This window comes from Neoarius graeffei, chromosome 9 (assembly GCF_027579695.1).
Source record: "Neoarius graeffei isolate fNeoGra1 chromosome 9, fNeoGra1.pri, whole genome shotgun sequence".
Classification (NCBI taxonomy): domain Eukaryota; kingdom Metazoa; phylum Chordata; class Actinopteri; order Siluriformes; family Ariidae; genus Neoarius; species Neoarius graeffei.
The window spans coordinates 58,041,252-58,068,299 of NC_083577.1; the positions used below are offsets into that span (position 1 = coordinate 58,041,252).

Genomic DNA, 27,048 nt, shown 5'->3' on the forward strand with positions numbered 1-27,048 from the left:
AATCCGAATACACACACCTGACAATGAGAATGCTTACATTATTTAAATGCATTTTTTTTAAATTGTTTTTGAAAATTTTGATCAGACTATTATCAGTGTTACTCACTGCCTGCAAAGATTGACATACACATCTACCATAGCATGATATGTGGCTCCACCAGCCCAGGAGGAAGAACACTCCCACACTCTTACTTATATTTATTATATTCTATTATATTTTCTATTATATCTGTCTTTATTCTATGTTATTCTTTTTTTAACTTAACCTACATTTATTTATATTTTACTCTGTACTTGAGCTGCTGCAACACCTGAATTTCCCCTCATATGGGATCAATAAAAATATCTTATCTTATCTCAAATGAATCAAATGTATACCACCACAACTTTCAAAACTGCACAAGGAATCAGTTTCACCAAAATGATTAAAGAACACAGCATGACCAACTAAGAGTATTACCTAGCAGTGACATTGATTAACACTTACATTGCTTGTTTTGCTTAATAGGAAACTAACTTCATTATGACAGTGTGAACACTTTCATCTTGCACCCATATCTAAAACTGTCACTCAAGCGATACAGAAATGAAGGAATTGTTTCCTCAGATCAAACACGTAAAATGTAAAGGAGTATTGAAGAGGGCACAAACATACGGTTCTTTCCCTGTCTGCGGATGTCCATAAACAGGCTACCCTCCTGCAGAGCTTCATCCATGCTCCTTTTCCACTGCTCATAGCTCATGTCTGCCACCTTCTGCCCATTAACTGTCAAGATCTTATCCCCAACCTGCAGCTGGCACAGCTCTGCTGGACTACCTGTAAAAAAATACACATGTACACACTTTTTAATGACACACAGAAAGGGCTGCAAACCATTAAATCATTTCCTCTTACATTTATTAAGCGGAATCTTCCTAGATTTGGATCCACCAAGAAGATTCTGTTTATCTATTTTGGAGATATGTGCAACACTCGTACTTGATTTGTATTACAAATCAAATTGTCACAGATAGATCCTGAGCTGTGATTCATCGCTATGAAGGAAATAGTTTCCATTGTCAGTTATTAGATTTGCTGAACCCAATTATAAAACATTCTTTAGCACAAGGCATCTTTTTGGAATCAAGACTAGGTCAAGCCTATAATGAGAAATAGCTATCCTGTCAATTTCATTGGTTTTTTATAAAGCCACAGTAATTTAAATGCAAATTGCACATGTTCAGTGCTGAAAACAAAAGAATTCAATGTTAGCGTGAAGTAAGAAAGCAATAAAGCACAATGCCGCAGTAGGTCCTTTACCTCATCATCGACAACAGCCATTAGAGTGTTTCCATATCTTACCCATACATAACTTTACACTGAAATTTTACTTTCAATTAAATTCAGTTTTACATTAGATATTATATTTGAACTTTCCTTGTACTGTCCAAGTGCTTTGTAACTAATCAGAGATGGCCTAGAAAATTCTGGTCTACACGGCTGTATCAAGGACTGCAGAAATGCTTTGTATTAAGCTTACAGCTGAGCACAAATAATGATGAGTTAATTAATACATCCCTGCTGTATTCTCTAATTAAGCGCTTATGAGTTCTTCATCAAAAAAGATGAGGAAAAGGAAAGTTTTTATATCATGATTCTCCCAAACAAATCTCATCCCTCTGTTTGTTTGTACCTTGCTGTATAGATTTAACAACTGCCCCTGTGGAGTCCCAGTTAGTTTGGAAGCCAAAGTCATGACTGCTGTTGGGTTTCTGGTTCAGACTGATCCTCATTTCACTGTAGCTTTCCTAGAAAAACACACACACACACACACACACACACACACACACACACACACACACACACACACACACACACACACACACACCACTTCAGCCAGTATAAACCTTCTGTTAGCCTAAAATACCCACACAGCATAAAAGTCAATAAGTAAGCTGTTTTTGCACTCCAAAAATGGTACCCTAGCAGGTAAATACTTCCCAAATATAGGACAACATCAAGTAATATTTCTCTTTATTAGGTTGCTGTCAAACAAATATAAGATTACTAGATAGATTAGATTAGATAGAACTTTATCGATCCCTTTGGGCGGGTTCCCTCAGGGAAATTAAGTAATTAAAATGACTAATTACTAAGTACTAATTACTAATTAGTACTTATTAATAATTAGTACTAATTACTAATTAGTAATTACTAAGTACTTATTAGTAATTAGTACTAATTACTAATTAGTAATTACTAATTACTAAGCATGTTTCTCGAAGCAAAATTGTTTTATTCTACTGGCAGATAATTTTGCTTATTTCAAGTGTCTATTGCTAGAAAGAAGTAAAATCAGCTGACAACAGAATAATTATTTCCCAACAGATTTTAGACATATCTACAAATTACAAGCTTAAAAATTAATTAGTAGGTATGTCTAACTATAAGCTTAATGATCTTGATTCTTGTCATTTGAAAAAAAAATATATATATATATCACAACCATATGGTTGCTTCCATTCTTTTTAAGAACATCATGCTCATAATATGCAAAGTGTCTTTGCAAAAGCTATAGAAAAGCTACACAAAATAAAGCACACATATCTGAGGACTTCCCTTTCATTTTGAGTATTGCTTTTCGTTCACGTTAGTGCAAACAGATTCAAATAAATAAATAAATAAATAGACCAGCTCTAAACTCACCTGTGGTGTGCTGTTGACAGGAGACACTGCTTTGGGTTGTGGAGCAACACGGCTGACTGGAGTGACAGATGAGAAAGTCCAAGTAGGGGCATCCACTTGCTCTTCTTCCTCTTCTTCATCCTCATTACTGCTTTGCGTAGAACTGGTCTGGGAATTAACCTCATCTTCTTTTACAAATGGTGCATAACGACTAGGAACTGTAGTATCCTTACTATTGTTTGTCTCACCATTAAAGCGCTTCTGGACATCATCCCCCTAGGAGCAGGCAGAGATTATGGATCATATAGTAAAACTTCAAAGAATGTAAATTATACTACACAGGAAATAACCTCTGTATTGCATTATAGGTCCACATGGCATAAAATAATAGGTCACATAAGGTTTTTTTTTTTGAAAGTGTATGAGGCCTCTCACCATATAGGAACGGGGCAGAGAGGCAACTTTGGTGCTTGGGGCACCAAAAGGTCTGGGAGTGATGACAGAAGTAATCCGTGCACTATCTGATCTCTGGTAGCTCCTGGGTAGTGAGGCAGAAATCCGAGGTGCAATGGGTTGCTTTGTTTCTACTGAGACTGTTTTATACAAGGATGTTTGGTTTTGGTCTTGCCTAGGTGCAGGGACAGGGCTAACAGAATTGCTGGATTTTGTAATTGGTTTTGAGCTGCTGTTGGCCTCCAGTAGAGGAGTGCTGATGAGATTGCTGGTGCGACTTGACTGAGTGATGCTGGTGGGCTCCAGTAGACTGGGTTTGCTGCTGCCACTGGTTGGAACTGGATCATCCAGAAGATTATGGCTGCTGGAGATGCTAGTTTCTTTTCCTTGACTTGTACGTAGCGTGCTCCCTAAGCTGGACTCGACAGGACTGGATGGAGCATTTACCTCCTTTGATGGCAGGCTTCCAGCTTCAGGTTCATCATCTACCAAACTGGGCAGAGACCGGACTTTAGATCGGTTCAAGGAGTAGGAATTATCAATGGTATAGCTGCGGTTTGGTAAAACCCTGGTCTTAGGTGTTGGTTCATCAAAGACATCCTGGTCTTCAGAAGTGGAGCTGATAGAAAAGCGAGTCCTGAAGCCTGGCTCTCGGCTTTCCCTGCATAGTGAAAGGGAGAGGAAGATGGAAGTATCCCTTATTAAATTACACTTGCACACACAACAAGGTACATTTTCCCGAGTGCAACTAGTGAAGTAGGGTTAAATAGACATTTGTAGTACAGTAAGTGCAAGGATAACTGCATTTATGACTGAGGAATAAAACATTTCAGGGACACTTATAATCAGGCAGATATTTGTGTGTATATCTTTGTGCATGTGCACTTTACCTCTCCTCTTCCATTTGCTTGAAGGTCTTTGATTTCCTGGTGCTGCTGCTGCTGCTTCCTGAAGTAAGTACCTCAATCTGCTCTCTCTCTTCTTTCTTCTTCATGATATCCGAGTTAACGCTCTTGCGTCTGTTTTTCCATTTAGTGAGATCCTGAAGATAAGATAATGAGGCTCAAAACCCATAACCTGCATTTGCATATTCAGTCAATGACAAAGATTTTACAGCAGAGTGAGAGACAAAGAGAAGCAGGGAGAAGGAAAAGGCGGGGGGATATGGACTAGATTTTAAGGTGTACTCTTTATTTTCTTGGCTCCACTTGCCTCACACATTTGGGGCCCGTATGTGACCTGAATACTGTGTGGAGAAAAATCCCTTTCCAACACAGTCACCTTTACAACATAGCTTCATACTCAGAAATAGAATGCCACTTTGTGTGATTATTACACTTATTTACATTTTATAGTACCTTAAACACATCAGATTCTATGAACCTTATAAACCTTTCTCAAAATCCTAGAAAATGACAACTATTAGGAGCCTGTATGCAGTGAAGTGTAGCACAAGGAAAATACAGCCATTCTCACAAAGTAATAATGATTAGATCATGAATATACAGTATTTTAGGACCAACAAACCATCTCATCTCATTATCTGTAGCCGCTTTATCCTGTTCTACAGGGTCGCAGGCAAGCTGGAACCTATCCCAGCTGACTACGGGCGAAAGGCGGGGTACACCCTGGACAAGTCGCCAGGTCATCACAGGGCTGACACATAGCCACAGACAACCATTCACACTCACATTCACACCTACGGTCAATTTAGAGTCACCAGTTAACCTAACCTGCATGTCTTTGGACTGTGGGGGAAACCGGAGCACCCGGAGGAAACCCACGCGGACATGGGGAGAACATGCAAACTCCGCACAGAAAGGCCCTCGCCGGCCACGGGGTTCGAACCCAGAACCTTCTTGCTGTGAGGCGACAGCGCTAACCACTACACTACCGTGCCGCCACCAACAAACCACAAGGTAATAAAACTATACTGGTGTCAGGGAGTCATTGGCAGCGAAGAGGCACAGAGTTTGAGCTAATACTCACATCCTGCCACTGGTCTTCATTCTGCTTGATCTGATTGTGGACCTTCTGCAGCTCCTCATAGTTAACTTTTTGGACCTGCTGAGTAGGGATGTCACTCAGTGATTTAGACCTGGCAACACACATTCACAGAGTGATATTTTATAATTAAAAAAAACTAATTAGACTGTGTGGTAAAGAAAGAACAAAAACAAACAAAGAACAAAGATCCCCATCATTCACATAGAACTCATTTACATGGATACAGAAAATACTGAAAATGGAAAGAATAGTTACCCAGAATGGTTAATTCAAAGCTTTTCCATGTGTATGCTTTTCTACACAGTGGAGCATATTCCTTGATGTTAATAAAGCTGTTATGTACATACATAGTCTTAGTACCCTGTATATGTAAAATCGGAGAGTCTGAATGCTCTAGATCAGGGGTGTCAAACCTGATCCATAAAGGGCCGTGTGGCTGCAGGTTTTCATTCCAGCCATGCAGCAGCACCCTGATTTGGCTTATTCAATCAACTGACACACCCACCCTTTAATCAAGGGTGGGTGTGGCTGCAAGTATTTGACTGTGTGAAGACAGTTCAGTTGATTGAATGAGCCAAGTCAGGTGTGCTGCTGCATGGCTGGAATGAAAACCTGCAGCCACACGGCCCTTTATGGATCAGGTTTGACACCCCTGCTCTAGATATTTCCCCGAATTACTGGTGCACGACATTATACTCAATACATTATAATGCAAATCAGTTTTTATTAGCTAGCATTGTGTGTATTTATTGATTCCTCTTTGTTTTGTGATGAAAAGAGTTGGACTGCAGCCCATAGGGACCAAAGCAATGTGAGTAATGTTAGTGTTTAGTGCTGGGGCAAGCAGAACCACACAAAAGCAGGAGGACATGACAACACAACTGGACACACCATGCCACATTCCTGACCCCATATATCTACTCACCCATCACTATCTGAGTTCTTTTGCAACAGTCTAGAGAACCAAAGAAAATCACACAGAAGGCAGGTCACATTTTGTGTATTTTAGACAAACGTCCGGCTAACAGCAACATAGAGATTCAGTCAAATGCAAAATGTTTCAGTTTCAGTTACCAGAGAAACACTTTTTCATCACAGAGTAGAAGAGAAGCAGTTATACAATAGATATCACCTTTCTACACCCTTCGGTGTGGCTGCAGATTTGACTGAACACAAGCTATCGCCAATAACTCACTTAAGGGAAAATTAGAGGTACATTAATTTCACAGGAAACTGGACTTGTATAAATTAATAATAATATAACTCTTCATATATAGATTAGAGGTATGAATGCACCCTACTAACTGCACTGTTTTGCTTGGGAATTACAGGGTGGGTATGTTTTGAAAGTGCATTTCCAGAGAAACAAAAGTGAAATTTCTAGCTTTTACTGCATCTCATGGCAATGTGGAATTTCTAAACAGCACAGCCTATTGGCAGGCTTGTAAAGGGTGGCTGTGTCTGGCTGTGTTATTTATAGATATTACGCAGGTTTTCACATTCCTCGACAGCTTTGGTCATTACACTCCCACTTCCACAAGTCTGTGTGAACCTCTGAACTTCTTCTAGGGAATAGCTAGCTGACTGAAATGGAAGCAGTCTTGAGATCTCATTTTTGTTTGGTGAATTAATCACAAACGCTTTTAGTAATTCTTTTATTTATCAGACAAGCAGAGTAAGACAAAATGCCAGACAATCCCAATCCAAAAAACAGAACTGTTAAATCACTCATTTATGACAATTAAATAGCACTCATGCCTTTTTGGTGGTGTTGTGGCAAACTCAGACTCATGCATACTTAATGAATTTGTATGTATCTGAAAACAGATTAGCAATGCATTGTAACAAGCAAAAGGTTTTGGAGAAATAAATAACACCTATGTACATCAGTTAATACTGTTTGCAAATTGTCTAGCTTATTCTTTACATGTTTACATAAAATCAAAATTATTACTAGTAATCACAGGCTTAAAGAGCAGTATAATATCGAAAAGTGCACTTAAACAATCCATGTTAGCCTACAAATGGGATAAATATAAAAGGGCTATCGGACACCATGAAAGCATGCAAAAACTCAGGTCATTCCGACACACTCAGAGGCCTAACCTCTCCACCATCAGCCTCTTCTTATATCTTAGACGACTGGCCTCTCTGATGGCCTGCCATTTTTGTAGATCATCCTCACTGCAGGATGAAGGCACCCTCGGGCATGTTTGAGTTCCAGCTGACCTCTCAGATACCTCAGTGGGATTCTGTACATGCACAATTCCAAGTTTCCTAACTAGCATATCATCTATTTTTCGGTTTGCGTCCCCCTTCTGTTTTTCATGCACCTGGCCAGCCAGCTGTATTGGGGAGCATGGGGCAGATATTTTGGCTTGAAGTTTCTGTGGCAGGGCCCAGGGCTCAGGAATAGGCACAGGGTGGTAGTTATTAGGTGCTCCTGAAAGGGGGCGTAGTATAGACTGATGCTGTAACTTGCGGGTGACCACATCATCTTTCTCAATGTCAGGGTAAGTAGATTTGGCATCGCTGTGCTGAGTGACCACTCTGATAGTCGGCTCAGACCTGTGATATGAGGTAAGAAGACTGCCATATTTCATCCTGGCTAGCTCAGTGTTAGAGTAGAAGGCACATGTGCGCCGGCTAAACATGTCATCGTTTTCCAAGTCAGGGAGAATGTCCTCAGACACATTGTAGGGGTCGTTAGGGTGCTCCCGCCCTAATAGTGGGTACCTTTTGCTCTTAATGAGTTTTGGACCAGAGGAGGGGTCCAACCTGGGCCAGAAATCAGGGAGCTGAAATCTTTGGGCTCCAGAGGTCTGTTGAGTGAGCCTAATTGGCTGTGTGATAGGACTATATGTCAAGTGAAAAAGGAAAGAAGAAGGCAGAATAATTTCAGAGGACAGGGATAGTGTGCAAAAGTACAAGACAGCAAAGCATGTAAACAGGAGTAAAAAAAAAAAAAGTACTACATTAATGTGATGCTACAGGATTACTTAATTTTTAAAATTGACTTGTTTGCTTATTAATTTGCAGGCTGCTTAATTTGTTCTAAAAACCAAATTACTTGTGCGAGAATATGTAAAATACTGCTGGAGTATGCAAGTTCATTACATATGAATCCATATTGACATAGCGTATCTACAGAGATGAATATCATTCATAAGATGAGTGTTGCGTGAAGTAAACAGTGTAGGTCAGTAAAGAAATATCAAGTAGGTGAATTAGTTAGTGTGTGAGTGGAAGCTAATTTGAAGCCTGGGCTACTACGTGTGGGGGTGTGACAAGGACCTGGGAGTGATGGGACTGAGTTGTGCTGAAGTTTGTGTGTGTGAGGAAGGGGGTTCAGAATGAGAGGGAGAGGACACACAGAGCTGGGGACTGACATCACAGTCGGAGTCCTCTGAGGATGAGCCAGACTTCTTCTGGCTAGATGCAAGTCAGGCAGGTCATGAAGAGAAAGCACAGAGAAGGGAGACAGGAAAAAAAAACAGAGACAGAAAAACCCAAACCTATTAACCAGGAGAAAGAAGACCAGAAGTGTAGACCAAACAAATGAAGGTATAGGAATGTATTCTGATCATATGCATAGACTATAAAAGCCCATAAAATACTTAGAGTTGAATGAGACCATATATATATATATATATATATATATATATATATATATATATATATATATATATATATTAGTGCTGTCAAGCGATTAAAATATTTAATCGCGATTAATGTCGCGACTGTCATAGTTAACTCGCGATTAATCGCAATTTAATCGCACATTTTTGTCACATGATAAACCATTGTAATTCTCTTATCGGCATAAAAAAGTGAATGGGCTTGCTCACCGTTCGAACTACGGGGGTACACGGGGGATCCGAGATCCCCTGAAACAGACATGAGATCCCTTGAAAACATGATTTGGGAAATGTTGGGGGGTCTCTAAAATATTGGCAAAATGATGTTTATTGACATAGCAATCGTGTGTATCGGGAAGCATTTGCATATCCGAAGTGAGCGCGCTCTGAGACAAGCGCAAGCACCACCCCCCCCCCCCCCCCCCCCCCCCCCCAAGGGAAAATAAGGGACCCCCCCGAAAATATCGGCATAGTTCGAACACTGGTTGTACCAATGTTTTTTTTTATTGCAGAGCATAACACGTCTTGTCACAGCCACTGCAAAGTGGGGCTGGAGCCGCCGATGGGAAAACGAAACCTAAGCCGAGCACCGTGGCTCTTCGGGGGAGGGCAGAGGACTCTGGCTGTGCGGGGCGTGGCATCATGTCACAGAGCGTTAATCTCGCGATAAAAAAATTATTGCCGTTAAAATTGAGTCAAGTTAACGCGTTAATAACGCGACATTTTTGACAGCAATAATATATATATATATATATATATATATATATATATATATATATATATATATATATATATAAAGTCTTTAAAAATAGCAACAGTAAAATGTGTAACTTGAAGTTATATCTATGTATTTAATGCCAGTTTTTGTTTTTTCACCAGTGCCAGACAGACCTGAAGCCCTGGATCTTTCTGTACCAGGGCCGACGCTGGGAGCCCAGTCTAATTTTCTGCACGTGCACATCTTCCTCTGGTGTCCAGAACTTTGGGAGAAATTTATCATAGTGCACAGTGGAAATGGGCTGGGCTACTGACAGGCCCACTTTACGAGCATAAAGGTCATCATGAACAGGATCAGCATTACCAATCTCATCATCTTCTTCCTCTGAGTCATCATACATGTAGACATCAGCAGACACAGACCTCCTAGCAGCCTTCTGAGGAGGCCTAGATTCACTGCTGCTCAAGAGAGAGCCGAATGGATGAGTATCCACACATAGCCACTTATCGGCACACATTAAAACATCCATAAAAGTCAGCATATTAAACACAAAACCAAACTAAATCTGACAAAATTAAGGTTGCCACAGATTTCAACCAAGACTAAAATGTAAAATACAGGACAAAAAAAAAACAAGAGTGCTGAGAATGTTAGCAACGATTATGTTATATTAAAGCACAACAGTCGCTGGGGAGTGTCTGACCTGAGATAGGTCAACGCTGATCGGGGCATATTAGTAACCATGACGTTTGGCCTAGTTGCTTGGGGAATAGTGGTGGATACCCCTGTGGTCATGGGTAATGCAAAGTTGGTGGGTGTGATGACAGATGGGGCGTGAAACCGGCGGCTGGCCAAATCATCAAGGAGCAGGTCAGGGTCCGGCCGGTCTGCCTCTGAATCACTGCTCTCATACCCAAATGACCAGGCAGCTTGTGTAGAACTTTGAGTGCCTAGTTCATTGCTGGAGGACGGGCCTGTGCCTATCCTGTCACCATTCGAAAATCATCCAGGAATTGTCACAGACATATGATACACGCATACAGAAAGAGTCATACACATACGTACAACACAATGTGGCATGAAAAAGGCAAGACATCATGAAATTTTCCACTTGTCATAACCAAACGCAAAGCCTCACCAATCATATAAGATAATCTTATACGCAGCACCTTTCAGTCATCGGTGACCTCACAGAAAGTAAAGCTTTAGTCTTTCTCCAAACTGAAACATTGATGTGCTAAATCTCCCTGGCAGAAACAAAGCCTAATGTTCGTCAAGGAGGCTCATCTACTGTAACAGATAATGCCTGGTTCACCTTGAAATAAAGAGTCACTATAATATCTGTTTAGGAAGACTGACATTACCTAGAGAAAGATCCATCCTCCTCTGTATACATGGGACTAGCCCAGCTGCGTCTGTTTTCATAATTCTGACTGTCAGTACGCTTCTTGCGTAGTGGTGCTGGAACGTAGCCTGACTGCTTGTCTTTGCTTGGCAGGAACTGGTTGAACTGAGTGTTGGTCTTTGGAGCGACCACCAGCGAGCGACGATAGTCCTTGTTTTCTGACATCATGAATACCAGCTCTGTTTCAGGGTAACTGAGACAGCCTAGTAGAAAACAGGGAAATACAGGCATAGGAAATGTCATCCTTATAAATGTATACATACACAACAGTGGCAATGGAAGGAAGCTCATTTATAAGCTGGTGTGGACTACAGGGGAATGTCTCACTGAGGTGAACATAGAGCAAGTCTTGAGAACGGCCTAATTAACCCCCTGAGGAGAAAAATTAAATTCTGATGGACAGAGTATAATAGGAGGACATTTGGAATAACTACCAAAACCAGCAAGTGTCCGCTGAATATTACACTTGTACTACAAGGTATGCAGGTGGGGAGAAAATCTGAACAACTGCAGGATTGTGTTCTTGTGCTCAGTTTGTTTAAAAGACCAACAACACCCAAGTCAAAACAGCAGGGGGCACTATGCATTTAATTTACAAACTAAGGAGACATAAAAACATGCTCATTATCCTCAAATACAATACTGTGAGGAAGTCAGAGACCACCCTTTTGTTTTCAGTCAAATGGCCATTCAGTACTTATTGTCAATTATTTGGTGGCAACATAATTATGGGAAAATGTACAGCACATTAATTCAATTTTCAGTCAAACAGGACACTTGTACTTACTTATTCAAGTTAATATTAATATCCAGTATCCCACTGTGTCCACTGTGTTTTTCGACATCATTTTTGTTCATTATTGTTATTTTTCACTAATCACAAAGATCTTCAACAGTAAAAAAAAAAAGAAAAAACATTTCTAAAAAAAATATGTAAATAATTTATTTGTCATACTGAGCTTTAATATTGACCTACATAAATAATTAACTGCATGGTGGTTTGACAGAAAATAAATTAAATGTACTGTACATTTTCACATCATTATAGTTTGTCAGTAAATAATTAATAATTAAGTACTGATTGGTCATTTGATTGAAAACAAAAAGGTGGTCTCTGCACTGTATACAGTATGTGTGAAGCTCACTCACCTTTCTAACACCCAAACAATAAATATGGGTGTCATACATTTTTCATTTGTCATCATCTATTTATACAAGCAGTGTCAAATGTACATTTCAAATATTATCAGTTGAAAATATTAACAAAGCAAATATGCAGCCTGCATGCTCAGAATGTATTAAAAACAAGAAGCATTCATGAGAAACATTTTTAGAAGAAAAGGCACAGACGCTATAAATAAAAGATAAGGAGCTGGGAGACTTGGGGTCTTACCCTGAGTGCTGTTTTTAGTCTTGGGGATATTCTGTGAGTCTAGGAGTTAAGTAAATTCAAGAGGTCCAAGAAATCCTCTATCCTGTTTGCAGCCTGTAGTGGTCTTTTTAAGTACCAGCTGTCTCCAATACCGCTGTCTCTTACACTGCCCTGTGGAGAAGCGCAATCTTCAAGTGCCTGTCGAGTACAAGAGGAGAAGAGTGTCACCCATGCACAAGTACGTGTGCGTGCGCACACACACACACACACACACACACACACATATCTTGACTCAGCGCTTCAGTATTTCTCCAGTTCTCACACACTGACTGGTTTTTAAAAAATGCTATTCTTCATGGAACAGAACCTGTACACAAAAGATTTCAGCCATGTTTGTTATGGATATACTGGACTCACTGTGAAAGACACTGTATAAAGAAGACTGCGATTGTCTTTGACCACAATAAGTGAGACATGCTTTGGCTTGGTAGTAGAAAAAAAAAAATCACTGGCAAACATATCATACATTTTGGAGCATGGCCATATTTTACATTTTGAAAAATTCAGCATCTATACTGTATAAATTATACTGTGTTTAACAAACAATGTAAATGCAGTGAATGCAGAGTATCAAGCATGACTGGGTATGTTCTTAATTCACTGTGTGCTTTAAGATTACAGTCCTTTCATGCATCCTTACATTTTCAAGTATCCTGCTGGTCTTCTGAAGCCAGAATGAGATAAAAGCTGTACGTTATTAACCTCTGACGGCTTTGCTTCATTAGTACCGGCATTTGTTTGAAATGCCAAAGTGGATAAATTTACAATGACTTTTTGAGCAGAAAGCAGGATTTAGAGCACTTCAGCTTTCCCTAGGTTAAAAGTGCTATCCGAAGCAAAAGATCAACAATGAGTGTTTTACATCTTACCTTATAAAATGTTTTGCCTACTAATTCCTCAGAAGCCTTCGGGTTTAGGTAAGCTCCATTATAAAACCTTCTGCCTGTCTGCACAAATTATTATCAGAACCTGAAAAATGCAACAACAGACATGACTCAGTACTGTAATGTCGTCACAAAACATACTTGCAAATATTATTGCCAGTCATGATGGAGAATAGTTGGGTATGAATGTAATTATTAGTGTATTATATTTATCCTACAGACAGGTGGGCGAAATATCAGAAGCATTAATTGTTTCCACATTGCCCCTTAAACCCATACATGACTGTGCAACCTTTTATTATATATTACTAAGTAACAAGGCGCCCATCAACCACATACTACTGCTAGGAAACAGCTTTTTCAGGGTTTTACAGATTCAGAAAAATGGTAATTAAACCCACTATTAAAGATATATCTTATTATTATCATAAGGATCATCATTTGACAAATGTGGCAGTATTTACACTTACATTTTTAAGCAGCCTGGTGCCAGCATGAGATAAAAGCTGTATGTTATTAACCTCTTACAGCGTGGGAAAAGGACAATAAAAGACTACAGTGATTCTCAGTGAAAGATCTGGAAAGTGAGAGCGCAATCCAAATGGTGCCAGGCTCCACTCACAACGCTGCACAAAAGGATCCATGTCAATGCAGAAGGGCAGAAAAACATTCACTCTGACCAGCCTATATACACAGGCCTTACACAACTACAACAGCAAAATGGTAGCAATGTTAACGCCTATGACATGAACATTCACAAATGTAGCTAGTTATGGCCACTCCTAAATAAAATCATCATAAAAATTCTTTGTCGTAAGAGGTTCAAAGGGCAACCATAAACATAACTAATATGGTACAGTTGGACCCAGGAGCCTCCACTAGACTGAGAATTATGTAAAGGTATTCTATGTATGCCCTTCTCTAGTCCTTTCTGTCACCTCAGTGATTTGTACAAGAACATTCATAAAAGATAGAGGCAGATTGTAGGAATTTTATGTCATTACACATGACACTGGCCCTCATTTCCCACTGTGGTTTTTAGGGAGGTACAGGCTACACAGCAAGTGTAGATTATTCAGTTATTCACTGTAAAGAATGTCCATCCATCCATCAATCATCCATAACCGCTTATCCTGTGCAGGGTCACGGGCAAGCTGGAACCTATCCCAGCTGACTATGGGTGAAAGGCGGGGTACACCCTGGACAAGTCACCAGATCATCGCAGGGCTGACACATAGAGACAAACAACCATTCACAGTCACATTCACACCTACAGTCAATTTAGAGTCACCAATTAGCCTAACCTGCATGCTTTTGGACTGTGGGGGAAACCGGAGCACCCGGAGGAAACCCACACAGACACAAGGAGAACATACAAGCTCCACACAGAAAGGCCCCCGTCGGCTACTGGGCTCGAACCCAGAACCTTCTTGCTGTGGGGTGGCAGTGCTAACCACTATACCACCGTGCCGCCCTATAAAGAATGTTATTAAGTAAATACAATTAAACTAATGAATGTAAATGCAACAGTGAGGAATTTGGGTCTGATTGCTCTGAGAGTGTAAAAGGTTAAAAAAAAAAACTTTGAAAAGAAAATCCATACATGGTGTGACTAGAAGATGTCACTGTGAAATATTCAGCCATCTCCATACAGTACATTCTTTGAGATGTTAGGAATACAATAGCAGGAGCAGCACATGCCATGGAACTTTTGAAGTGATAACAGTGGTACAGCTGGATGAACCTGCTAGAAAAGCATGAACTTCACATACTGTGCCAATGGAAAATCAGCTACTCAACTGTGGCAGCATTCTAACACCCAGTAACACTGATTTTCGAATGAAACACAACTCATTAATCCACTCGAACAAAGTTAATCTCTGGCCTGATATCTAAAATCAGAAATTCAGCCAATCAGATGTGAAGGTGATGATGGTGCTCTTTGGCCTGTGGCTTTTCAGCAGTACGTAAGCCAGCACAACAGGTGCATTGAAGTGAATTAAACAAGGTGTTCAGTGAACCAGATCATACAGATTTATTGCTCCAATAAAAGTAGTGAGAGAGGACAAAATTCCTCTTTCTTTCCTAGGTGGTAACAAAGTCCACAGTGGATGTTGGAGTGGAAATTTCAGGAACGATTTACATCAGCGCAGATTGCCTGATTTTAATTGATGTGTTCTGCAAAAGCTAAAAACCTCCCTGGGGAATGAGTTCAGAATAAAGGAAATATTTCTGCTCAGAATCCCAGGGGCCTGACTGTGTGGTCACACGATCAGCTTTTGTGAAAGAGACACAAAAATGGATTTAAATGACTGTTTCTTAGCCACATATTTCATATTTCTGATTACTTTGTTTTAAGATAATTGGCAAAAAAAGGGATAAATACTTCATGAAACATCAACACTTACCTGAAGCCACTATAATAATGAGAATGATTGTATAGAAACTGTTCACAGTAATGCATGCTCTAACACCTTATCATGACACTTTTAGCTCAAATGGTTTTATGGATTGTGTATGTTGCCAACCAAGACCAAGGAAAATACTTGTAAAGAAAAAAAATTCAATTTCTTTCCCTTATAAAAGAAAACAAAAGGAAAACTTCTCTTAGATGTAACAATTTTCAAATTTTACAAGCATATTAAATAGGATAAACCCACTGGACAACATGTTTTTCTTTGTACAGAATACCTGAAGTACACTACCGTTCAAAAGTTTGGGGTCACCCAGACAATTTTGTGTTTTCCATGAAAAGTCACACTTTTATTTACCACCATAAGTTGTAAAATGAGTAGAAAATATAGTCAAGACATTTTTCTGGCCATTTTGAGCATTTAATCGACCCCACAAATGTGATGCTCCAGAAACTCAATCTGCTCAAAGGAAGGTCAGTTTTATAGCTTCTCTAAAGAGCTCAACTGTTTTCAGCTGTGCTAACATGATTGTACAAGGGTTTTCTAATCATCCATTAGCCTTCTGAGGCAATGAGCAAACACATTGTACCATTAGAACACTGGAGTGATAGTTGCTGGAAATGGGCCTCTATACACCTATGGAGATATTGCACCAAAAACCAGACATTTGCAGCTAGAATAGTCATTTACCACATTAGCAATGTATAGAGTGTATTTCTGATTAGTTTAAAGTGATCTTCATTGAAAAGAACAGTGCTTTTCTTTCAAAAATAAGGAAATTTCAAAGTGACCCCAAACTTTTGAACGGTAGTGTATATTTATCCAAATAATCACTTGATGCTTTATCAATAACATCTGTGTTTGAAATAGAGGCTGTGTTAAGCCTTATATACGTATGATGTTTGCTAAAACATCTACTTGACACAGATGGCCTGATGAAGACAAATGGAAATACAACCTTGAATGTTTTTAAGGAAACAGGCCTATAATGTATAACACAACTGAAAAAACAGCTTACTACTTTTAATTTCAAATGAAAAGCTTCCATTTTTTATGCTGGTCATACAGTTTGACCTAGAGTTGTGAAATGTGAAAATTCCTCCCTACTCATGATGTGATCAAATGCTATTATATGTATTCAAATAATGAGAACTTTAAGAAATGCAAGTGAATGTTTTAATAAACAATACAAGTTATGTTCTGTTCCCGTCGTTTAATGGTGGCTGACATTGGTTTAGATTCACTTGTGATGGGCCAAATGTAGCTGATCCACAGTCAAGCTATCTAGTGCTTTCATGATCATAAGCAAACTATATGGATAAATCACCTGGGCCATCAGTTACACTTTTGGGACACTTTTTTTTCAGTTACACTTTTGCTATGATGGCTGAGGACTACAACTGCCATGATAACTTTAGGACTGCAGTTGTCATGAACAGTTTTGCACTCAAGTCTCCATCAATGAACAGTTGATAACGTCAACAAAAGAGACTTCATGTTAAAACTATAATGAATTTCCTGGTTGCACATTTGTACTTTGTGACTATATAGGACACAGTTATAGAAGTCAAAGTCCCTTCCCATGCCATGTGGCGCATAGGGCAGCGCCGATCTCCGTTTCCATAGCTCTCGGCCTCTTGCCTATTACATAGTTAGGGTTATAGTGGGGGGCTAGTCCTCTGGTAACCGCGAGAGTTTGACTCCCCACTCGCATCTGTATTGCAGCGTGCCTTGCCAGATGGCAGTAGGTACCATTTTTATGATGGTCTTTGGTATGGCCAGTTATAGAAGTAAGTTAGTTATAAATCATACTATCTATCTGTTATCACCCAAATGAGGATGGGTTCTCTTTTGAGTCTGGGTCCTCTCAAGGTTGCTTCCTCACGTCATCTTAGGGAGTTTTTCCTTGCCACCGTCACCACAGGCTTGCTCATCAGGGATAAATACATTTATTAGGGATAAAATTTGCTCATATGTTTTGTTTTTCTGTCAAGCTGCTTTGCGAAAATATCTATTGTTAAAAGCGCTATACAAATAAACTGACTTGACTAGACACTCTTAACCCCTGAATTAGCCAACACAAGTCATAAAGGTGGAAACAGTGGTATAAACTTTCATCAAGCTGCATAAAGATGCAAGTGTTATAAAGTAACTATTATATCTCATTTCTAACTAATTTTTTGATAATGCAACCATGGCTAGAGCAGGAGGATGTCCAAACCGCAGAAGCCCATGCAAATGCTCTGTGTGTAGACAAGACAGACAGACTACAATAAGGGTGAAACATTGATGAATGATATGAATGTATGTTTTTCAGGTTTAAGTATGCCATTACTTATGCTCCGGTGATAGTTAAATGTACAATGCTTGTAAGGAATGTTAATTCTTTCACATGCCAGTCAAACATCACCAAGCCCTGCCAGACAAGTTCATGAAAGAATAAGCAGAAAAACGCTTGAATAAAGTGCAAACAATTCCATACAGAACAATTTGTTGTCAAAAGTGTCAGTAAAAGGATGTGTGCATATGCATACAGTATATATTAACACTGCCTACTGAACTATTAATACTTCATGGCACTGCTCCTTAACATTCAGTGAGTAAATAATAATCTCCTGTCACTAAAATAGCACTCAAACCTTTCTACTTAACATCAACTTTTTTTTTTTGAAAATGTCAAACATTTCTACCTCATAGCTCACAACTTATACATGTACGGTATAAAAGACATAAGCTGTGAAGACACTAATATGTCCCTGAAGGATGATTCTTTCAAGGTAGCTGTTCAAGAGGCACAACATCCACACACAACCCAACTCCACTGTCAGGAATATGACACAGCCTATTCACCAAACCTGCCTTTCACAATTATGCAATGCATAAATCCATCAGTGCTCTTGTGATAGTGACAACCATACAGAACTACACACCCAAAGAGCAAACACTGTATTCATTAAGGCATCTGCCCTTCCTTTTGGCTCAAGTATCAGATTTCAATAGCTTGAATGCCTCTGAAGTGAGAGTGCAGACATAAAATGATTTGAAACGCAAATGAAGACAAACCCATGGCACAGACAAGTCATTAAAAACTTGAGACAAATACTACAACGTTGGTAAAAGCTTTCCTGAAGTAACGATGGATTAAAATGATCTAATTTTATATGAAGACGATAGGCTCCAGTTGAGAGACAATGGTAGGTACAGTGGTGCTTGAAAGTTTGTGAACCCTTTAGAATTTTCTATATTTCTGCATAAATATGACCCAAAACATCATCAGATTTTCACACAAGTCCTAAAAGTAGATAAAGAGAACCCAGTTAAACAAATTAGACAAAAATATGATACTTGGTCATTTATTTATTGAGGAAAAAAAATCCAATATTACATATCTGTGAGTGGCAAAAGTATGTGAACCTCTAGGATTAGCAGTTAATTTGAAGGTGAAATTAGAGTCCGGTGTTTTCAATCAACTGGATGACAAATCAGGTGTGAGTGGGCACCCTGTTTTATTTAAAGAACAGGGATCTATCAAAGTCTGATCTTCACAACACATGTTTGTGCAAGTGTATCATGGCACGAACAAAGGAGATTTCTGAGGACCTCAGAAAAAGCGTTGTTGATGCTCATCAGGCTGGAAAAGGTTACAAAACCATCTCTAAAGAGTTTGGACTCCACCAATCCACAGTCAGACAGATTGTGTACAAATGGAGGAAATTCAAGACCATTGTTACCCTCCCCAGGAGTGGTCAACCAACAAAGATCACTCCAAGAGCAAGGCATGTAATAGTTGGCGAGGTCACAAAGGACCCCAGGATAACTTCTAAGCAACTGAAGGCCTCTCTCACATTGGCTAATGTTAATGTTCATGAGTCCACCATCAGGAGAACACTGAACAACAATGGTGTGCATGACAGAGTTGCAAGGAGAAAGCCACTGCTCTCCAAAAAACTTGCTGCTTGTCTGCAGTTTGCTAAAGATCACATGGACAAGCCAGAAGGCTATTGGAAAAATGTTTTGTGGATGGCTGAGCCCAAAATTGAACAATTTGGTTTAAATGAGAAGCATTAAGTTTGGAGAAAGGAAAACACTGCATTCCAGCATAACAACCTTATCCCATCTGTGAAACATGGTGGTGGTACTATCGTGTTTTGGGCCTGTTTTGCTGCATCTGGGCCAGGACGGCTTGCCATCATTGATGGAGCAATGAATTCTGAATTATACCAGGGAATTCTAAAGGAAAATGTCAGGACATCTGTCCACGAACTGAATTTCAAGAGAAGGTGGGTCATGCAGCAAGACAACGACCCTAAGCATACAAGTCGTTCTACCAAAGAATGGTTAAAGAAGAATAAAGTTCATGTTTTGTAATGGCCAAGTCAAAGTCCTGACCTTAATCCAATCAAAATGTTGTGGAAGGACCTGAAGCGAGCAGTTCATGCGAGGAAACCCACCAACATCCCAGAGTTGAAGCTGTTCTGTATGGAGGAACGGGCTAAAATTCCTCCAAGCCGGTGTGCAGGACTAATCAACAGATACCAGAAACATTTACTTGCAGTTATTGCTGCACAAGGGGGTCACATCAGATACTGAAAGCAAAGGTTCACATACTTTTGCCACTCACAGATATGTAATATTGGATCATTTTCCTCAATAAATAAATGACCAAGTATCATATTTTTGTCTCATTTGTTTAACTGGGTTCTGTTTATCTACTTTTAGGACTTGTGTGAAAATCTGATGATGTTTTGGGTCATATTTTTGCAGAAATATAGAAAATTCTAAAGGGTTCACAAACTTTTAAGCACCACTGTATGTAGTTTCGTAATTCAACTTGCATGCCAGCCTCTTATTGTAATATTTCAAAATTGCTTAAGGTAAAGGTTAGTCTTTGCAAGATGTCTATGTATGACCTGAACAGAACAAAAGAAGCTTAAAAATAAATAAATAAATAAATAAATAAAAGGAAGAATATTGAAATATTTAAGTATTTATATATACACATCAATTAGCCATAACATTAAAACCACCTGCCAAATATTGTGTAGATCTCCCTTGTGCTGTCAAAACAGGTCTGAGCCATCGAGGCATGGACTCCACAAGACTTCTGAAGGTGAGCTGTGGTTTCTGGCAACAAAATGTGAGAGGAATTAAAGGCTCTGCTGCTAAATTGCGAGGTGGGGCCTCCATGGATTAGATTTCTTTGTACAGCACCTCCTACAGATACTCGAATGGATTGAGATCTGGGGAATCTGGAAGCCAAGTGAACACCTTGAACTATTTGTCATGTTCATCAAACCGTTCCTGAACAATTTCTGCAGTGTGACAGGGCACATTATCATGCTGAAAGAGGCCACTGCCATGAGGGAATATCATTGCCATGAAGAGGTGTACTTGGTCTGCAACAATGTTTAGGTAGGTAGGACATGTCCACATGAATGCCAAGACCCAAGGCTTCCCAGCAGCATATTGCCCAGAGCATCACACTGCCTCTGCTGGCTTCCTTTCTTCCCACAGTGCATCCTGGTGTCATCTCTTCTCCAGGAAAGCGATGTACACTCACCTGGCCATCCAAATGATATAAAAGAAAATGTGATCCATCAGACCAGGCTACCTTCTTCCACTGCTCAGTGGTCCAGTTTTGATGCTCACATGCCCATTGTAGGCACTTTCGGCGGTGGTCAGGGGTCAGCATAGGCGCTCTCAGACCTCACAGACAAGTCTGCGGTGATGTAACTCCATACACAGCAACGCACTATGTGTTCTGACACCTTTCTCTGACAGCCAGCATTAACTTTTTCAGCAGTTTGTGCTACAGTAGCTCTTCTGTGGGATCGGACCTTCGCTCCCCATAAGCCTTGGGTGCCCATGACCCTGTCACTGGTTCACCAGTTGTCCTTCCTTGGACTACTTGGGGAGGTATTGCCTATTTTTCATTTATCACATCAACTTTGAGAACAGACTGTTCACTGGCTGCCTAACATATCCACCCATTGACAGGTGCCATTGTAATGAGATAAGCAATGTTATTCATGCCACCTATCAGTAGTTTTAATGTTATAGCTGATCGGTGTGGTCTGTGTGTAATATTACATATATATTATATGGACATGAGTGTTTTACTGGGAAATATGCCACTCGTATTTTTCATACAAGCTACATCCAGGACATGGAGAACCAAAATCATGATATAAATCTCTATATGTCATTCGTGAGGAAATCGATGAATTGTTTTGATAAATTTGAATACATTTTGTTTGTGATTGTGTCTATATAATAAAAAGAACAACACACTTTGGCTTGAAAATATGAAGTTTATCTTCTCATGTTGAAAAAACTTGCATTTTTCATACGAAATACATCATGGATCTGAGCGACATATTTTCCAATATTTCACTCCGATGATGTCACTCCCAGTGTTTTCCCGCTGACTATACGCGTATTGTCAAAACAGCAAACCGGTTCAAAATATTTTTCGCTTTGCTCATTCGTGAATATATTCACCACTCAAAGATGAACTTCACATCTTCATGCAACCATTTCCTATATTAAATATTTTCAACACAAGAAGATAAACATATCTTAACACCACCACGTGATGTTCTTTATATTATTTAGACACATCCTCAAAAAAATGTGCACGTTAATCAAAAGAATTTGAATTTTGAACCGGTTTGCCATTTTGACAACATGCGTCAAGTCAGCAGGAAAACACTGGGAGTGATGTCATCAGAGTGAAATATCGGAAATTATTCTACATACAGGATACTTTTTTGATGGAATAAAAACGTGTATTCTATTCCCTTCTATCAGGTTTCATTAATTTGGTTTGATAGCATGCAATATTGTTAGCATATCGCTTATCCTGCGTGTATTACATCACTCTACCCGATGGAGAATGAGCGTTGAATATGGTTTACAATACTGCATGGTTGTCAAGACAACATGACGTCACATGTCAGAGCTGATGCGACTATTCAATAAGAATGTTTTCTGCTGTGCATGCACAGAAGCATTTCTTTGTTCGCCGGCGGCACCCACAGTAAACTGTCGCAGTGAATTAAAAATGCGATAGATACATATTACACGTAAAACTTCTGCGCTAGCAAGTGACTGTGACAATTTGTAAACAAACATTGCCACCAGGTTTTTTTGTTAAACACAACTCCAATGTAACCATTAACTACTAACAAAAGTAACTTTGAAGTTAAACTGTCAACCTGTATATAGCTCATATATAAGTTGGGTTGTTGTTCAGGCTTTTTGGAGTTGGACCATTTTTACTGTTAGAATTTTGACTGTTTACATGTACATTGGATTGACAAAACATTGAATTACATTAGATCAGAATCAGCTTTCAATTTTGGTAAATTACCCCCCTATTCTTAACTTTTTGTAAAATCTATAATTGTTCCATTGAATGTGTATGTATGTATGTATGTATGTATGTATGTATGTATGTATGTATGTATGTATGTATGTATGTATAATAATAATATTGGCTTTTTTTCATGGTATATCAGATATATTCCATTCATCTAGCATGACACTGAACTCATCTTTGACTCATTCAGTATCATGCTAGCTAAATGGAATATATCTGATAGCACTCAACACCAGCCAATATTATTTAAATATACAGTATCACTCATATCCACGATGTATTTTTTGTGGAAAAATATGAGTTTTTCAATATGAGAAGATAAATTTCATATCTTCAAGCCAACATGTGATTTTCTTTTTATTATATAGACACAGTCACAAAAAAAGTATGCACATTTATCAAAACAATTCATCGATATCCTGAAACTGTTGAAAAAGTTATTGCTGACACCTTTCTATTTTAGCTAACATTAACTTTTTCAGCAGTTTGTGCTACAGTAGCTCTTCTGTGGGATTGGATCATATGGGCTAGCCTTCGTGCCCCATGTGAATCAATGAGCCTTTGACACCCATGACCCTGTCGCTGGTTCACTGGGTGTCCTTCCTTGGACCACTTTTGGTAGGTACTAACCACTGCATACCGGGAACACCCCACAAGATGTGCCATTTTGGAGATGGTCAGACCCCGTCATCTTGCCATCACAATTTGGCCCTTGTCAAAGTCACTTAGGTCCTTACACTTGCCCATTTTTCCTGCTTCTGTGTGTCTATATATCAGAAATATACTACTATACTCTTTATTAAAAAGGAAAATACTGTTCACTTTTCATTGTCATTATATGAAACCACAATGAAGATCTCTAAACTATGATTCAGTGTTAATAATATAATCTAACATTTCACCTAGATGTGTTCAGGCCATAGTCCAGTAACCCTCATTAACTTAAAATGTAATCATCAGCTATTACATTTTGCAAACACCTATAAAGCACTTACATCTAAAAAAAAAAAAAAAAGTGATTGCTTACATGTAATGTAAATGTAGGAGTTAAGAAATATCAGAGATGAAATGCTTAAACTTTCTGGGTATCATTGAGTCCATCATAAAGTATATTATTAATTAACTACACTAAAACCAATAGCAAAGTGTGCACTTATAAATAAGTCTGAACCTGGTGATGGGTGTTGCAAGAAGAAGAGGTGAAGTATTTCCTGCAACTTCGGCATCAAATCAAAGCACATTTTTTTACTAATCCAGATATAAATACACTACAAAAGTTGGCAGTAAGTATGCTGTTATTGGAGTAGCAGAAAGCAAAGGAGGAGCCCAGATGCTTATGGCTGGGAGCTGCCTATCCTGCTGAGATACCTGTTTTTCATGGTCTGATGAGTAATGATGAAATAATGCATGGAGCTGTTTGCTTATCTGGACAGTTCCTTATATTACCCTCTCCTATTGCTATGAAAAAAAATCCCTTTCATTTCACTAACGAAGAAGATGGAGTTGTATTACACATGTCACCAAGGCCATAGATCTTAATAAAAAACAAGCACACTGTCAATATGGATTCCTTATGCACACTAAAGAGCACTACATGGCTATATGGCAATGAATCCACCACAAAATTCAGTCATTACTAATTATCCAATAATTAGTTGTTAAAGATCATCTGAAAAGCAGAAGAAATTGTATAAGCTTCCCAGGCAGTCATGTATCCAGCCTATTCTTGTCCAGCTGCTTCAGGTTTCAATTTAAGAGATGTCATGAAACAACATAAAAGGCTGTTGTTTAGTCTAAGGTGTGAACACGAGCAGAAACCTAAAGCAACACATGAATTTTTTTTTTTTAAAGAAAAAGTTATAAAAGAAACTGCTAATCATGTCTTACTCCAACTATGAAAAAATGACCTTTCCATTCTATAATTAGAAGCAATACCCTGCCTACAGTGAAAGAGACCTGACAGTGGACAGGCACAAAACCACACAGACAGAGAAAGCACAGGGAGCAGATAAACCACAGCTGATCAGTGTGGTTGCTAGGGCTAGGAAGGTGTGGCATGGTTACCGTCATTAGCAAAGCTCACTATGTTGTACCTCAGCTCACAGTTGTGACATTAACCACACTTTCACTTATGTGAGAAAATAAAACAGAAAAGCACAGCTTATACTACTTAATTTGTGAATGAGCTAATGCTTAACTTTATTAAGAACTGTGTATTTTTAACATTTGCATAGTTCCAAAGTCAAATTAAGGAGTTCACGTCATCCTCAGTTACTGCAAAGCAGTGAGCAAAGGGTCAATCTGGCACAATAATAAACGCACAGGAAGGCTTGTGTTGCTTATAATAAACAAGACGACATCGCTGTCATGGTGAACATGTTAGTGTGGGACCACCCAGAGACACACCTGTGAAAGAACTGAACAGGTTGTTCAACATGCCATGTTTGTTTCACTCTAGTCTCAGGAGAGGAGCCAATCTAACTCTGAGGCTAAAATGGCCTGATAAAACACATACAACAAAACAATGCGACCTTTTGAGGGAATCTCTAATGCCTCTTCAGTCTATAACCTACTGATAGGTCAAGACAAGACTCTAATTTCATATCAGTGACAGTGATTTGGCACTCACTTCCTCCTTGGTGCAATAAAAGGTTATCTTTTTCCAACAAAATGACTTAATTGTAGACTTTGGGTTCGAATGCAAAAAAAAAAAAGAAGTGTGTAAGTGACAAACACTGCAACACATCTACCTAAAGCCTGTCTAACTACTCTTTATAGCACAAGCTGTAGATGTGATTATTGACTTAGTTAAATTTAAACCGAGGGTCAGCAACACAAGATCATTTTACATGGATGTTTGGCCAGCACTGGCGATCCGTCAGAGTCAACATGTTCTAAACCATAACAGGATTCAAGCATTTTCAACAATGTCACAACAGTGTCCTCCTTAGCACAGGGTCAAACCTTGTAGATACACTTAAAAAAAAAAAAAACACATTAAAGTAAAACTTACTTGACAGTTGCACTTGTGTATATGTTCTGCAGGTCCCCAGGATGAAAAAGCAGGACTTCTTTTCATCCAGGCACAAGCCTTAAGAAGGATGTTGACGTTGTCCTGTCGACAAGGAATGTGTGCCAAACTTCGTAGTCAGTCTGTAATCATACAGGAATTCAGTGTGCACACAGTTCAGAAATCATTGCATCCAAAGTTCAGAGCTTCTGTGAGCTCAGCTGGGGGTGGAGAGGAAGTACCTCAGGTAGCAAATAAGATGACATTACAGAAAGAAGGCAGGGTTTGCTCAGTCCGTGAGAGATGTGTAGGAGGAGGAGCTTGGCCTTGGGACAGAGCTCAGAGGTTGTCTAATCACAAGTCTCTCAAAGTCTCCTCCAATAGTCATACAAGGCACTCACGCACACGTCAGGCACACAGACACACAAGCGTGACTGCATACTCTTCTCACACCCAGAAACCGTCCCTGTGTACTGCCATGACATACCTATGGCAGCAGCAGGGGGTGGATTATTTTGGAGACCATAGTTGCTATGACAGTGAACAAATGACTGACATGCAAACTATTTCCCCCAAGCAATTGTTCCACTGGGCTGGGAGAGGGTTTGCATGTATTAGAAATCCTGTTTCAGCTGGCTGTACACATTATGTGTATGTATACGCAAATATAATGCATTGTGTTTCTGCATGCTTCTACTTTAGGTTAAAGACATAACCTGAGATCCCGTCAGGTTAATTGTGTTTTTATTTTGTTGTGCATTATCTGCACAAATCTGTGTACGTGAATGGTTTTTAAATGTCCTGAAATAATCACAGGGTGCTTTAACTCATAGGCAGAGACTCGGGTAGTGATGGTAAGGAGACATAATTGTGTCTTCAGCCTGACTCACAGCAAGCCCCTCGTAGAGAATGGTTTGAATTAGAATTGTTTGTGGTATAGTAGTATTTTAAATCCCACACCCAAAGGAATTCTGACCAATCCTACCTGCTTCCAAAGAAAATCTGAACAAACCTGCCTGCACCAGCAGTTATTATTTTTGC

General features: G+C 39.3%; 1 protein-coding gene across 1 annotated transcript in view; it reads right to left on the bottom strand.

Annotated features, from left to right (window-relative positions):
• The window catches only part of lmo7a (LIM domain 7a), a 42,501-nt gene extending 16,252 nt beyond the window's left edge, over window positions 1-26,249 (bottom strand). Inside the window, exons 1-15 of the mRNA XM_060929920.1 lie at window positions 26,011-26,249; window positions 13,188-13,287; window positions 12,280-12,456; window positions 10,846-11,089; window positions 10,185-10,466; window positions 9,655-9,939; window positions 8,420-8,557; window positions 7,232-7,981; window positions 6,051-6,080; window positions 5,108-5,216; window positions 4,009-4,160; window positions 3,101-3,779; window positions 2,687-2,941; window positions 1,674-1,788; window positions 656-817 (exon numbers count right to left, since the gene is read on the bottom strand). Coding sequence (XP_060785903.1) covers window positions 656-817; window positions 1,674-1,788; window positions 2,687-2,941; window positions 3,101-3,779; window positions 4,009-4,160; window positions 5,108-5,216; window positions 6,051-6,080; window positions 7,232-7,981; window positions 8,420-8,557; window positions 9,655-9,939; window positions 10,185-10,466; window positions 10,846-11,054 — 3,166 coding nt within the window. The 5' untranslated portion in view covers window positions 11,055-11,089; window positions 12,280-12,456; window positions 13,188-13,287; window positions 26,011-26,249. The remainder of the gene's footprint in view (window positions 1-655; window positions 818-1,673; window positions 1,789-2,686; window positions 2,942-3,100; window positions 3,780-4,008; window positions 4,161-5,107; window positions 5,217-6,050; window positions 6,081-7,231; window positions 7,982-8,419; window positions 8,558-9,654; window positions 9,940-10,184; window positions 10,467-10,845; window positions 11,090-12,279; window positions 12,457-13,187; window positions 13,288-26,010) is intronic.
• Between the last annotated feature and the right edge of the window lie 799 nt (window positions 26,250-27,048).